The following is a 14,607-nucleotide window of genomic DNA, read 5'->3' on the forward strand; positions in this document are numbered from 1 at the left end:
ATGGAAATGCACCTTTAGCTATGAAATTGAAGAGAAGCGAATAATCCTTCTATGCTTTTAATACCTTTGAGTGATAATCATCACAGAAACTTTCATAACTCACATTTTATTGCACAACACTAAGACGCACAGTGAAACATCATTGTACACTGACTGAACCTGACAGTTGGCCATTTCAAGCATGTCAACGTTTACAGTTTAATTTCCTGTTTTTGTCACCTCCTTCATTCACTTGGCGTGTGGTGCTCTAGTCCAGCTGGCCCTCTCTCTCGTGTGGAGCCTGAAGTGCGTGTTAAGGTGTGCCGACTGGTTGAAACATTTGCCGCAGACGTGGCAGCGGAATGGTTTCTCTCCGGTGTGGATGCGGTGGTGCCTCTTTAGCATGCTGACCGTGGTGAAGCTCTTGCGGCACACTGCACAGCTGTACGGCTTCTCCTTGGTGTGCCAGCGCATGTGGACCTCCAGCTGGCAGGCGAAGCTGAAGCCCTTACCACACTCCTTACAGTTGTGCCACCTCTGGATGCTCTGGCTCGGGTGAGAGGAGCGAGGTGCAGGTGGCTTCAGGGATCTTGCATTCTTGATCTGCAGTATATGTGTGCTCTGTTTTCCATTCGAGCGAAGTAGCCCTTTAATCTGCTGCTCGGTTTTCGTCCTGTGAGTCTTGGCGTTGCCACCACAAGCACCACTCTGAGCCATTCTGCAGTTGTTGGAATTAACAGCGGGAGATGATGTTAAGCTGATGACTGGCTGCTGTGTCCTGTTGTCTTCTCTGTTGCTCTCTGCCTTAATCTCCTGGGATATTAGAGGAGTTGGGGAGACACTCTGGCTGCTGCACACACTCTCTGATGTATGTAACCTCTGTAGTGGCTCAACATGACTAGAGTTTCCTCCCTCTGAGTCTTGTGCTTCACGTGAACAATCTTTTGGAATGTTCCCGAGTTTTGGCTCTTCTTTAACTTGTGGCAGCAGCTCCATACTGCTCCTCCAATCAGACCCAAAGGGCTGACCATCTCCTTCAGGAAGAACAGATGGGGGTTCTGAAAGGTAACAGGCATCAAAGTCATGCTAGGTGGATTTGTATAAATACATTGCTGCGTCTCTTCAAGCTAAGCCTCGCCTGTAAGGTGCTGTTCAATGTAAACCATATAAGCTAAACTGTTTCACTCTGTTCTCTCACACAAACTCTATTCCTGACTTTGTGTGGAACTCAATAGATGTGGCAACTTTACAATTTGATTAATAAATAGAGATTGATTTCTGCATATCAACTATCGCTGACACATTTTAAGGTGAAACATTTTATAGCTCAGTTTTGTGATCTCAGCTTTTAGATGAAACTGAAACTGGATAGAGAACCCAAAGAAAAAAATGAGAGCAAAACAATTACACTGACAGTGCCTATAAAAAGTATTCAGCCCCTTGGATATTTTATCCTTTTATTGACATTATAAATCAGTCATGGTCAATAAAAGTTGGCGACTTTGACAAAGAAATTTCAGAAAAATAACTCATTAATGCCAAAGTGAAAACAGGTTTCTACAAAGTAATGTCAAATTAATAAAAATACATAAGATGACATTAGTGTTTACATTAATATTCCCCCCCTTCAGGTCAGTATTTAGTTGATGTACCTTTGGCTACAATCAAAGCATGGAGTCTGTGTGTATAGGTCTCAATTAAGCTTGAACATCTGGACACTGGAATTTTATCCCATTCTTCTTTGCAAAACTGCTCAAGCTCTGTCAGGTTGCGTGGGGATCAGGTGTAAACAGCCCTTTTCAAATCCATCCACAAATTCTCTATTAGATTGATGTCTGGACTTTGACTCGACCACTCCAGAACATTCACCTTGTTGTTGGTAAATCATTTCATTTTGTAGCTTTCACTGTATGCTATCGGTCATTGTCTTGTGTGTCTTGTCTCAAATCTTCCTCCAAGCTGTAGTTGTCTTGACGACTGAATAAGATTTTCCTTCAGGATTGTCCTATATTTTGCCGCATTCATCTTACCCTCTACCTTGACAAGACATTACTTTGTAAAAACCCGTTTTCACTTAGACTTTATTGAGGTATTTTTCTGACATTTTATTTTGTCAAAGTAACCAACTTTTATTGACCATGATTGATTTATAATGTCAATAAAATGACGAAACATCCAAGGGGGTGAATATTTTTATAGGCACTGTAATAAGGAAACTTGCCCAATCTTACAAATTTGTAGAGCAAAAGTATGTAAACTTGTTCTTTTAGTAACTTGTTCAACACGCTTTCCCAGCAATAATTTCAACTAAACGTTTCTGGACTCATCTCTGCACATCAGTTTGGGCCATTCCAATCTTTCCCACAGAACAGCTTCATTTCAGGGATGCTGCTTGGCTTCCTGCATTAACTCTCTTGCTTTTCCTATTTATTCTATTTTATGTAAGTACTTTGATCAACAAGATGTCGTGTTTAAAGCACTATATAATTAATTAATTATAATATTATTTGCTTTGAGTCCTTCCACAGCATTTCTATAGAAGTAAGGTCAGGACTGGGACCCAGTCATTCCAAAACATTACATTTCTTCTGCTTTGACCATTCTTTATTTAAATTACTTGTAGAGTTGGTGTCTTGCTGCATGACCCACTTTCTGTTGAACACATTTTCCTCTGTTCACATTTTCCTGTAGAATTTGCTTGTTCAACTCAAAAACCAGAGCTCGATCAATGATGACCATCCTGCTCAGTTATCTACATATCATTCTTCCAGCAGTCGTCTGATTTATCTGCATGGTCTTGAGCAAACTGTAGATGGGCAGCAGTGTTCTTTTTGTAGAGTAGTGGCTTCCTCCTCACAACTCCGGGTTGTTCAGTGTTCTGATGATGGACTCATGAACACTGATATTAACCACTGCCGGATAGACCTTTAGTTTCCTATTTCAACTCTTGCTCTTGTAGTGATTTTTGTTGATCGATCCTGGGTAGGTTAAAAGTGGTTCCCCAACTTTACAATATCTACCCGATAGTCGACTACTGGAGTGACCATAAGATAATAAAAACTTTTATTTGTCCCACAATTGGGAAATTGCATTGTTGCAACAGCAAAGTACAAATACATAGCAGAGTGCCAAAAGTAGCAAAGATGTAAGATAAATAAGAAATTAAAGTGCTATAAAGCTGCAAGAACTATACACGTGTACAATATGTTCCACTGGGTATGTACAGTATGGAAATCGATGGATAAATTTAAAAAAAAATACAGTAGTGACTATATATTACCATTTATATTGTAATACTATATATACTACATATATATGACTGTATAATGCACTGGTGGTGATTCACCTTACAATACAATACAGTACTGCACACGATCACAGCAGATGGATGCCAAATGTACAGTGTTAGTAGTGTTCGTTGTAGAGTCTGACTGCAGCAGAAAGAAAAGATCTGCAGAATCTCTCTCTCATACAGCAACCTGTCACTGAAGTTGCTCTCCGGAGCATACAGGGGGTCCTGCAGGGGATGAGACTCATGGATCAGCATAGATGCTAGTTTAGCCAGGACCCTTCTGTTCCCCACCTCCTTCACTGAGTCCAGAGGACAGCCCAGAACAGAGATGGACTTCTTGATGACCTTGTCCAGCTGCTTCCTCTCCCTCTCCCTGATACTGCTGCTCCAGCAGACCACCCCGTACAGGATGGCTAATGCCACAGGAGGTCCTCAGGAGGTAGAGCTTGCTCTAGCCCTTCCCATACAGTGCGTCTGTGGTATGAGTCCAGTCCAGTCTGCTGTTCAGAGGCTAAATTCTTTTGTAACCCTTTCTAGCCTTCTGAACATCAACAACTTTTCTTCTAAGCATCAGAAGTGTCTTTTGTTTGAGCCAAGAGTCTCTGAGACTCACAAATGATTATCATTCTACTAACTGACACACATTAATTCAATTTACCCTCCCAAAGAACTGATAATCCTAGAGGTTAACATACTTTTGCCAAACACAAATATGTAAGACTGATAATTTTCAACAATTAAGCAATTAAGCAAACTAAAACTATCTATTCAAAATGTATTTAGAATTACTTTGATTAGTGTTGTGTAATCTTGATAACTGTTAGTAAACCTACAGTTTTTATGTGTTCTGTTAGATTAGGCTAAAGATGTTCCGAACCAGGAGGAGGACAATCTGAACAGAATAAAAGTCACCTAATCACTATCATAGTATTATTCTGTTCAACAATGACAAGTCTTTTAGCGTTTGTACAGCAATTAATGTTTTTGACAATATCTCACAATAGCAGTATGCTGAAGCGCAATATAGGACTCAATCATTGCACAGCCTTAAAAATCTTATTGCTTAAAATATATGATCATCAGAACCACGGTATCCATCACGTAGGGCTACAAATGCTGGGATCTGGAAGATGGTTTTAGTGTATTAACAAAGATTCTCAGCTGTTTTCATCATGGTAATTATTAACCAGTGTTCCTCTTGATTCTATACGCCGCTGGCGCTGCTGCAGCGTCAGTTTTCACTCACTAAAATAAATGAAACACGCCTAATGTCCGGGTGTTAGCTGCATTTTAACACATGAGCACAGCTCCATTACAATTTGCTATATATTGAGTGGAGTCTGGGGTGACGTTTAGGGGCCAGCTGCTGCTCCTCACCTGGCTGCATCAGGAGCCGTTGGACGGCTACGTCGAGGAGCCGTCTTAGCCGCTCGTTCTCCTCTTTGGAGCGCAGAATTTCACTCTGATACTCCACCACCGTGTCTTTAACGGCGCGGAAAATCTCTTCGGCGGCCGCTGTCAACCTGTCGTTCAGAAACACGTTCAACAGCTCCAGCTTGGTCATGTTTTTTTTTTTTTACCGCTGCTATGTCCAGTGGGGGGACGTCCTTTTGTTTACATCCACTGTCCCGGAAGTAGAAGCTTACCGGCTTCTGCGTGGTGTCGCGGTTCAGAGGGACGCTTGTGGCTTGTCCCGCCACCTGCTGGATGGAAGACGACATTGCACTGTAGCGTCAAACGTACCCAGTTATTATTCCTCACTAATATATTGGTGTTGCTTTTTATGGGCGTTTGGCGTTTCTGTAACTTACGACATACATGGAACAACCGTTATTAACTTACAGTTAAATAACACCTTAATTCTCCAGAACTGGTTTGAATCAAATTTAAATTGAATTTAATAAGTTTAATAAAAAAACAATCTACTGTACATAGACTGTATCTTTATATAGACAGTCTATGAGGAGAACAAAGAACAGGCTAATGCAAAACCAGAATTAGAACAAGATTCACATATGGATCTGACATTTTAGTTACATCTGCCAATTGATTAAATGTAAATTTACATTTTTATCAAGTCTGATATTTACTAAAACCAGCTAATTATTAATTTCTTGCATACTACCTAATGTTTTTGACAAACTGGGCAGAGGTAGAGCGGTTATCTTTGAGTGCTTTGAGTACCAGTTAGGTAGAAAAGTGCTATATAAGTGTGTAAGTGCAGACCATTTACCAAATCTTGCACAAACTAATGGAGCTCTACTTTAAATATTTAGTCAATTCTTGATCTTGCGGGTCATTAAAAGCATTTTTTTTTTTTATTTACACAATCATCTGTACAACTCGCTTTGAACAGTAAGTTTGTGGAAAAGGGGCAGGACAGAGCAAACGCATGATGCGCAAGAAAAAAAAAGAAAAAAGAAATCAGATAAAAACAGGAAAAGAGTGATGTTGAATTGAAATACAGTGTTTGTTAATCATATAAAGAACATACAAACATCAGAAAGAGTCCCTGAGGTATCAAGTAACAAAGACCAGAGAGTAGTTATCCCAGACCAGGTATGACAACTTCATATTTCAAATTGTGTCCACTGAATTAACTGGTCAAAAATCAAATGCAAACAAAATACTATTTAGTTAAACATAATAACAAGCAGGGAGATGACGCACTCAATCAGAGTTGCGTAGACAAACTATAAACAACATTTACCTGAAGAAGACGACTGTAATGTTTATATTAATATAAGTTTCTCTCAGGTTGCTGCTTTGTAGACAGGGTTCTCATTAAAGTAAAACTCCCGTTGAAACATCATGTGGAAACTAGCTGAGTAGCAACAATCATCCACTCATACATTTAAAAACAATAACAAGTATCTCAAGGCAGCCTACTGTTAAGTGCAGCAGTATTCATTATTTCTATGTTCACCTCGCCCTTTTCTTTGCATACACAGTATACAAATATGACTTCTCTCTAAAATGATGCAGTTATCATTCCCAACATTTACCATTAAACCAATAATTCTTGACAAACTTAGGATGTTAACTTCTTGCAGCACACAAGCCCTTTTCAGTTTCTCTTCCCAGAGCCTGGAAATTTAGACAATGATCAAAAACAGACATGATAAAGACAAGCAAAGTCCTTTAGAACCAAATCTGGTCCACAGAATGATTACATGGGCAGGAAATGAAAAATGGCTGGATGACAGAAGATGTTTAAAAGGTACAGAACAAGCTAAACTTTAAAGAAAAAATACATCTTTAAAAAGCTCTATAGTAGATATTGTGTGATAGTCTCCACTTCTTGTAAATACAGTCACTTGACAAGGTCGTGGGTGAGAAATTGGTGTAGGGTTATTGATTTTGCCTGATTGGAACCCTCAGCTGTCAATCATCTCTGACAGCTCCTGCAGCAGGTCGTCTTCTCCGATGCCAGGGTCCACGTCTTCCTCCAAATGGTCTCCAGTGAACTCACTGATCAGCTCTTCAAAATCATCCACAACTGAAGTGCTTGCAGCAGAGCCAGAGGTGGAGGTGGTGCGCGACACACCTGTGCTCTGCCTCCGTGGTTTGGAAGTTTGAGTAGGAGTCTTCAGGATCGGGCTGTTGTGAACAGAGGGAAATGTTATTCATTTAGTGACTGACAGTGTTGCATTCATGTCACTGGGATTATATCCCAGGGAAGCTACATTATAGAATTAACTATAAGATACAGTCAACAGTATCTTATTTTGTGACTGCACAATTATAAATACACAAGTTAAAAGTGAAAAAGTCACTTCCTACTCCCTAAATATTTCCACTGTAAAGTCTGACATCCCTAATAAGTTGTTCTTTTTCGACTTTTACCTTTGAGGGACTGTACAGGTCTCTCTAGGAGCAGCAATACTGATAGTGGGTTTGGTTTCTTGACTTGAACTCTGCTTAAACACAGGAACCGTCTGGAGCTCCTCTCTCAGAGGGCTGGAGCTGGAGCTCGAGTCCAACAAGGAGCATGGAGTATGAGGAACAGCTGAGCTCAGCTGAGGCTCTGCATTGGAGGATGGGAACATCTGTCAAAAAAAACTTAAGGTCAATAACAGCAATAGCATGTTCAGATTCTCATATTGTATAGTTTTATTTCTTAGATCCAACATCAGATGAGAAACTAAGTGTGAAACTGACTACAGATTAACAGACTAACCATATAAATGAATGTAATCAGCAATTCAACCCAACATAAACACATTAAGGACTCAATTTAAAATTCATAAATAAAATAGAGTACAAAGCTACAAATGCTAAGATTAAGATGAATGCAATATACAAAGATACAGGAAGATTTCGACCTATAACAGACCTACCTGTCTGTGTCTACAGGGCATCTCCTCCTGTGGCTCCTCCAGTAATGCGGGTGTGCTGTTCAGAGGTTTAACAGCAGCAACAGCAGATCGCTCTGCTCCCTTCCTCTTCTGGCCTGGTTTCACCTGCACTGCAGGCTTCACAACAGATGGCTTCACATTCAGTTTGGGCCTCACTAAAAAACAAAACAAAGAATTAATTTGTATGAAAGGTATATTACTGTGCTACTGCTGAGGATTCATCGCATACCAGAGCCCTGTTCTGCTTCCAGTTGTGTGTACACAACTCAAATAAAAGAAAACTGTATTTTTTGCTTACATCACATTTAAAAAAATCAGATGTCTGCAACAATAATTGACCTGTGTAACAAGTTTGTTCAGAGAACAAGCTAGGTTGTCTTAGTGTTGGAATGGGAATGAATAACAGCATTAGAGGTGAGGTACCTTTGGTGTCTGTAGAGCTTTCTGGGGATGTCATATGATTACTGTTCAATGTTGTATCATCAGTGGGAACCTGAGCAGCTGCTCTGGCCTGCTCAGCGGGGGACAGTTGAGAGGCATTGCTCATCTTTTTGTCTGGGACCTCCCTGGAACTGCTGGGGCTGTGCGAGTGCGACTCAGTCTCACCCTGCTTCACAGTTTTATCAGCTGCTGTTGTATCAGAAGTAATGGAGCTGTTAAGAGGCGAACCAGTCTTGGATTTAAGGTGGGTCAGCTTACGGACAGGGAGCTTGTGGATGGTGGAGGTAGTGTCAGGGGTGTTGGGGGAAGGTGATGAAGAACCTGATGATCGAAGATTGACTGTAGAAGGAGCCTTCCTCTTCAGAGTTCCATCAAAAATCTGTCTCTCAGAAGTTTTTGCCTCAGCTGAGGTTGCCTGCTCCTTGATTTCCTGCTTGCGAAGGCGTTTTTCACGCATGATTTCCTCAAAAGTCTTAACTTTGACAATGTTACTGGATTCAGAGCTGGTCTGAAAAGACACAGAAAAATCACCTACAGTCAGGAGAATGACAAGCAACCACAACCAATACTGCAGTGTCTTCAATGACATACCTCAAGACTAGCAGTCTGAGGTTTCATTGGCTTTTCTGTCCCTTCAGGAATCTTCTCTGTTCCTTCAGGAATCTTATCTGTTGTGATGTTACCTGATCAGTTGAACAGAAAATTTCAGGTTTTAAATGCTCAAACTAATAAACATTTTAAATCTGAAAGAAAACAGCATACAAGGGCCTAGAAATGACAGCACTGTCTTACTTTGGGAAGCCAGTTTGTTGATGCGTAGTATGCGGGGCTTCTTAGCACCATTCTCCAAAATCTCAGAGTTCCTTTTGTTTTCCGCCTCCTGGGTCTGCATCCTAGCTGCTTTTTCCCTGCGGATCTCCTCCAGGGTCTTGACTCTAACCTCCTCAACATTTGCAGCCTCAGAAACAGGCCCTGCTGTGTTGGACTCTCCCTGGCTCTTGCATGGAATTTTCTCCACAGCTTGCCTGACCTTTTTTGGGCTGCGGTTCTTCTCATCTTGGATGGTGATGGCTCGCTTAACACCCTTGGTGCCTTTAGTGGTGATTGTTTTAGTGCTTTCTGGAGGCACCACTGAAGAGCCATCATTCTGACTCTGACATTTTGCTGCTTTCTCCTGTCTGATCTCCTCCAGAGTTTTGATGCGAATCTGCTCTGGAGCTTTCTTTGACTCCATGTTGGTCTCAGCTGTTGGAAAAGTTGGGGAACAACAATAAATAATCTCGTTGATGATTAGTCTTTTTTAGACAACATAAGGGACAGTGGTAAGTTAACCTCTTATTTTATTGAGACTTCATACCTGTTTGAGTGAGTGAAACAGCACCAGCAGATAATCCAAGTCTTTGCTTAATAGGCTTCAAAGCTACAGAAACACAAAAAATTAAATAATTTAAAATAAAATTTCTATTCTGGAATTTGTCATTTGAATTAGGGCCCCTACATATACACAGTCTGTTAACACATTTTACACAATCCCAGTATTGTTCTTGACCCTTAATATACAACATCTCTCAGTAGAATGGCTGTCAGCAAAAAACTAAAAGGTGACATTTGATGAATAGCATGGGTATCACTTTGATCTTTCACACTACTTACCTTTCTGTGGGGGCACTGATGGTTCCTCCTCAACTACAACTCTGCCCAAGCGCTCAGCCAGACTCCTTTTCAGTGGGAAACCTTCTCCACTATTTACATCTACAACAAGGATAAGTCATGAGACTGATCTATACAATAACATTTTTACTATCAGTGCTACTGTTAAGGTATAAAACTGCACAGTTACCTGCACTGGGCACCTTCCTTCCCAGCCTGCCTGCCACACTGGGTCTTGGTCTCCCAGGATCTGTAAAGACAAGGGTGCCTCAGTTGAAGTCAAACCTACCTGTTTTTAGGCTGAAAGTAACTGCTACTACAACTAGGTAATTGAAATAATTAGACAAAAAAAACTACATTATTCCAAAAAAACACTTCTGCATTGACAATCCTGACAGAACAACTACATTACAAACCTCTGTTCTGTCAAGATTAGACTTTGATGGTGAAGACCCAGAAGCCTCTTCTTTAAACACAGCTGAGCCTCCAATACTCACACCTGATTGTCATCCCATTAATTCAAACACCTGGTTCTAATTTCCCCTTCAGTATTTATCATCCTAAAGTTACACATATTTGGGCCACATAAACAAATATTTTACGTTGAATTGGGTTTCCTTTAACGACTTTTAGGAATTGAAATTCTAATGGCATATTTGATCATACTTATACAGAAACAGATTTTTTTTTTAGGCTTCACAAGGTTGTTTTCAACATTAATTTACAAATTTGCAGTCAAAACCAAATAGAATCAATCAATAGAATATTGGAGGAACAATCCAAATTTGACAAATATGCCTTTTACCTTCTCTGGCATCATTGAGGGCTGGTCGAAAAAATGACTGGATGTTTTCTTTCTCTCCATTGGCTGCAGTGTCAGCAGTCTGGATGGGATAGCCAGCCCTCTTCATGCTGGCCTTCAGGGCCTTTCTCAGTCGAATCTCCTCCAGGGTGCTCACTCCAAAGTTCAGAGAGTCATCTGTAAGACATGTTACTCCATCAAAACACAATCACATGATAATGGTTACTCAGAATTTTTGCTACAGCTCTAGCCACAAATTAGCATTTTGCACCAGTCTCACCCGATTTAGGTAACTTTCTAGGAGAAAGGCCAACTTTACAATCCTCTCCCTCCTCAGAGAACTGGTCTGGTAACATAAAGACACAGGTGGTAAGGTCTTAATTTGGAACAAAAATGTGGAAAAAAAAAAAAGCTAGAAGTGACAAATTAGCTATTTTGAGATCAAATCTCTCTTACCATCTTCATCCTCATCATCATCTGCTGGATTAATCACCACTGGTGGGTGAGTGGGGCTCGGTACTGGCTCCTGAGTTTCTGTCTTCATTACCCCCCTGAGCTGGGGATTAGCTGGAGTGGGAAGAGGAGCAGCTGGGGGTGGAGTTGGTTCCTCATGTGGTTGTTCATCATTCTTGCTCAGACCTGAGTGAATTATAGTGATTATGATATTTCTACAGGTAAATGCAAACAGTCTAAAAAAAACATCATTTCAATTCAATGTTTTTTGTAAAAGACTTCTACTCACTTTTATTAGGTGGGACGAAAATACCATCAATGTAGCGAGGCTTTTCATGGAGGAAAGCACAGTGTGGCTTCTGGCAGCCGGCTGGCTGGTTCTCCCAATAACAAGGTATCTCCTTTCGGTTTTTCTGTTGTGATGTAGCAGAAACGACATATACCAGCATGTATAGAAAGGATTGGCTGATGACATCTTTGTGTGAACTAACACCAACTACTGAATGTAGAAGATAAACTAATTGAAGATTCTCTTTACACTGCATACTGATTATTGATTTCTGTTCCTCCACACAAGTCCAGAGTCAGGAGTGGAGCTCCTAACCCTGGTTTACAGGGAGAACATTTTCTACCTTTCCATTATGACCATTCAAGACACACACAGCCTTGAGTGGGCAAAGCTTGAAGGAGAGTCCTGAGCAGTCTTCAGTTTATGTTGAATGCTTAAATTTGACTTACTGTGATCTCCATGTGGCGAAACTTGCAGACAGTACGAAAGCAGCGTCCTTCCTGCCAGAGGTTGCAGATGGTCTCATTTCCCATTGCTGCCTCACAGTGTCTGAAAGGGCAACTGTCTCCCTGCAGGATAAATTATGTGAAACATCCTTAATGCATTAAGATCGTACCCTTCGCTCTGGTCACCTTCTTTTTTCAAACTTGTTATATAATGTGTGTATGTGTAAGCTTTGGGCTAATCCTTTGCTTACTTTAGTACAGGTGGAATAATAAAAGAAGTAGCAGTCATCTCCATGGCTGGTCATTTTAACACGTCTGGAGTGGTGGTGGCGATGAGTTTACCAACGGTAGATCCAGCAGCTGTTTCTCTTAAGGGCCAACAGGAGTCTCCCTAACAACACATCACAAAGAGAGGCCCTTTTTAACAATTTAAATATAGACATCTCTACATTTATTACAAAGACACCTGCATGTAGTTTTTTTTTTTAAACATAAAACTTACAGGTTAATCTGACTTGTTCCAACTTGAATTTTCGCATAATATAATTTAAATTAAAATAACACACTACCACCCTACTGTTGTTTTTCTTTGCCTTGTAAGTATCAAAACTGCTTTGAATGCAATATCTTACTAAAAACCAATGAGCACATGAGACGTTAAACTGGGTCTTTATTTAAATCTGTACTTAAATCGACCTGGGCAAATATGAACGCCAGTTAACCATGGTGCAGGGCACAAATGTCCATGTCCTCAATGTGACATTTTTGTTTGAGGATACTATGTGTAAATCTGCAAATCAGTAGTGGTAACAAGAAAAATGCCTGTTAACGGAGTGTTAGCATGGTGCCACATTTACCTGAGATGGCTGAGAAGCTGTTTCGTCCTGACTGCTGGTGGGTGTTTCCGTATTGGTATTGGGTCCTGAAGGAACACTTGATCCATGAGATAACAGGAAAAGGGGAGTGGGTCGCCCAGTGACATTTGTCTTCCTATGACATCCCTTTTCTGAGACTCTCTTTTTTAACTCCTCCAGACTGCTACATACAGTATTACTCATGGTAGACGCAACAGTCCTTTGGGTATCTTTTTTTATTATTTTTTATTAATTAATATAACTAATGAAGGAAATAAAGGGAAAGAAACCACCAGAAATGAAAAAATAGATCCAAAAGCTCTTAAAATGATGTGGCAAAAATGGGGAAAACACGAGATGGTGAAAAAAAAAAAACATCCTCAGCTTCTTCTTTGGCTTCGTGACATTTTGGCAATAGTAGTAAAAAAAAAGTTGGACATGATATTCAAGCTTCTAGGGATTATCAACTGTTGATTACCATGCTGATGAGGGGAAAAAAATCTTCTGCCAATGTATTTTCAATGGGCAAGCTATCCATATCCAGGCATCCCGACAAAGAGCCAGGAAGATGAATTTAAACCTACAAAATCAATAATAAAAAACACTCCCAGAGAAACTGAAAAGGGGGTTATTAAGAGACAGACAAGTGTGGACAAACACAAAGGAGACAAGTGGACATTTCCACAGAGGTACAATATCATGAGACAAATAATGACCACAGGGCAAACTAGAACAACTATTTGCTTATACTACCTGTAAAGGTTGTGCTGATTAGTGAACTGACTGTCACTACGCTGGATTATCAAATCATATTTCTTTGTTTCACGTAGTGTACAACATATACAAAATCCGCCATTTTGGGAGTCTATTCCTGAATGATTTATTTACTCCAGACATTGAGGCCCACGTACGTAGGTGAATAAAAGCTATGCCCTCCATCTTAAAGACCAGGAACATACACTTTTCTTCTCAGCTTGTATGGAAACAAAAGTTACTAAGTCGCATTACACGTAGTTAAAAATACTTCCCTGAAGTCAATGTTCGCGTGTATTGGGTCAATACTGACGTATATTAGGTTTAGGACAAAACATCTGAAACGGCTAACCAGAATGGACGTTTCTTGTGTAACAAATGTTGCAGATCTCTTTCAGGTGTAAACACCGAAATAAGCAAGAAACAATTAAATACTTACTGTATAGTATCAATACCTAGCCCGCAGCTAGTTGAAGAGAACTACGAGCGTGGCTGAAAGACTCCTCGTCAACTTATCTAAAAAATGTCGGTTACTATTATCAGAATACTCTAATGTCAATCCTATATGTAACCGCAAAATATAACGTTATCAGCACTTGGAATATCAGCTAAGCTCGTGTGCTTTAGGTTTATTTATCCTTAATGTTATGTGAAATAACAGAGGCCTACGTAAGACGCTAATTTTAGCCACTTTATCGTTAGCTAACGCTAGCATAAATGTTACGACAGCTATTTCTCCACTACCGTGGTATTCACCTTTATATTTTTACATTCCAACGTAACAACAGTATGTGTTGTGTAATCAATATATGCGATGTTATTTACCAGTTTCAGTTTTAAAAGATTTTTTAAAAGTTGGATAATGTACCGTCCCGGTTCGTTGACTGCCACAGCCGCACTCGAACTAAAGCAAAATGGCTGCTACAGCAGTCGAGAGCTATGGAAGTTGTTCAGTAACATAATTCAATTCATTTTTCAACTGGAAATTCAATATGCGATTTTGTCATGGAATTTGAAAATGCATTCTGCAATTGGGAACTTATTGCCAAGAGTGGCATTTTAATTTAATTAAACGTTTAAAATATAAGCTAAATTAATGGCATTTTATATTACCATAGGTTTTTGGTCTCTTTATTCAAATAACAATTCAATGTGCGAAAATGCATATTGCAATTGGCAATTCAGTATAAAAAAGTGCCAATTCAATCCTTAGTTTCTTTGACTAGACGTTTTAAATAAAATCAGTAGCTTTTCATATTGCCATGGATTTTTGGTCTCTTTATTCAAATG

The 14,607-nt window shown here is 39.9% G+C and overlaps 2 protein-coding genes across 4 annotated transcripts; both read right to left on the reverse strand.

The window, feature by feature from the left end:
• Window positions 1-95: 95 nt before the first annotated feature.
• On the reverse strand, window positions 96-4,885 carry LOC113151677 (zinc finger protein 250-like). Its single transcript, XM_026344549.1, has 2 exons — window positions 4,649-4,885; window positions 96-1,037 (listed from the first exon to the last, which is right to left on the reverse strand). Exons 1-2 carry the CDS (start codon window positions 4,833-4,835, stop codon window positions 229-231), a joined length of 996 nt encoding a protein of 331 aa, XP_026200334.1. The 5' UTR covers window positions 4,836-4,885; the 3' UTR covers window positions 96-228.
• Window positions 4,886-5,560: 675 nt separating this feature from the next.
• On the reverse strand, window positions 5,561-14,232 carry zc3h11a (zinc finger CCCH-type containing 11A). Of its 3 annotated transcripts, none has more exons than XM_026344717.1 (17): window positions 14,143-14,232; window positions 12,568-12,632; window positions 11,962-12,101; window positions 11,714-11,833; window positions 11,265-11,388; window positions 10,979-11,161; window positions 10,803-10,868; window positions 10,526-10,699; window positions 9,911-9,970; window positions 9,724-9,822; window positions 9,428-9,490; window positions 8,863-9,315; window positions 8,662-8,753; window positions 8,053-8,578; window positions 7,612-7,784; window positions 7,118-7,320; window positions 5,561-6,871 (listed from the first exon to the last, which is right to left on the reverse strand). In XM_026344717.1, exons 3-17 carry the CDS (start codon window positions 12,013-12,015, stop codon window positions 6,649-6,651), a joined length of 2,613 nt encoding a protein of 870 aa, XP_026200502.1. In that variant the 5' UTR covers window positions 12,016-12,101; window positions 12,568-12,632; window positions 14,143-14,232; the 3' UTR covers window positions 5,561-6,648. The 3 variants fall into 3 exon arrangements, with proteins under 3 accessions (XP_026200502.1, XP_026200501.1, XP_026200503.1); XM_026344716.1 differs by having other exon boundaries at window positions 13,757-14,232; XM_026344718.1 differs by having other exon boundaries at window positions 14,186-14,204.
• Window positions 14,233-14,607: the final 375 nt, after the last annotated feature.

The sequence above is a fragment of the Anabas testudineus genome, chromosome 5, assembly GCF_900324465.2.
Source record: "Anabas testudineus chromosome 5, fAnaTes1.2, whole genome shotgun sequence".
NCBI classification, from domain to species: Eukaryota; Metazoa; Chordata; class Actinopteri; order Anabantiformes; family Anabantidae; genus Anabas; species Anabas testudineus.

Bases quoted from the DNA above. Each gene is read 5' to 3' on its own strand.
- zc3h11a (XM_026344717.1), bottom strand. From the start codon at position 12,015: ATGACCAGCCATGGAGATGACTGCTACTTCTTTTATTATTCCACCTGT. The intron at 10,869-10,978 runs GTAAGAGAGATT...TTATGTTACCAG, and splicing joins TGATGATGAGGATGAAGATG to ACCAGTTCTCTGAGGAGGGA. The intron at 7,785-8,052 runs GTACCTCACCTC...TTTGTTTTTTAG, and splicing joins AAGCTCTACAGACACCAAAG to TGAGGCCCAAACTGAATGTG.
- LOC113151677 (XM_026344549.1), bottom strand. From the start codon at position 4,835: ATGACCAAGCTGGAGCTGTTGAACGTGTTTCTGAACGACAGGTTGACA. The intron at 1,038-4,648 runs GTGAGGAGCAGC...GTTACCTTTCAG, and splicing joins ACGGCTCCTGATGCAGCCAG to AACCCCCATCTGTTCTTCCT.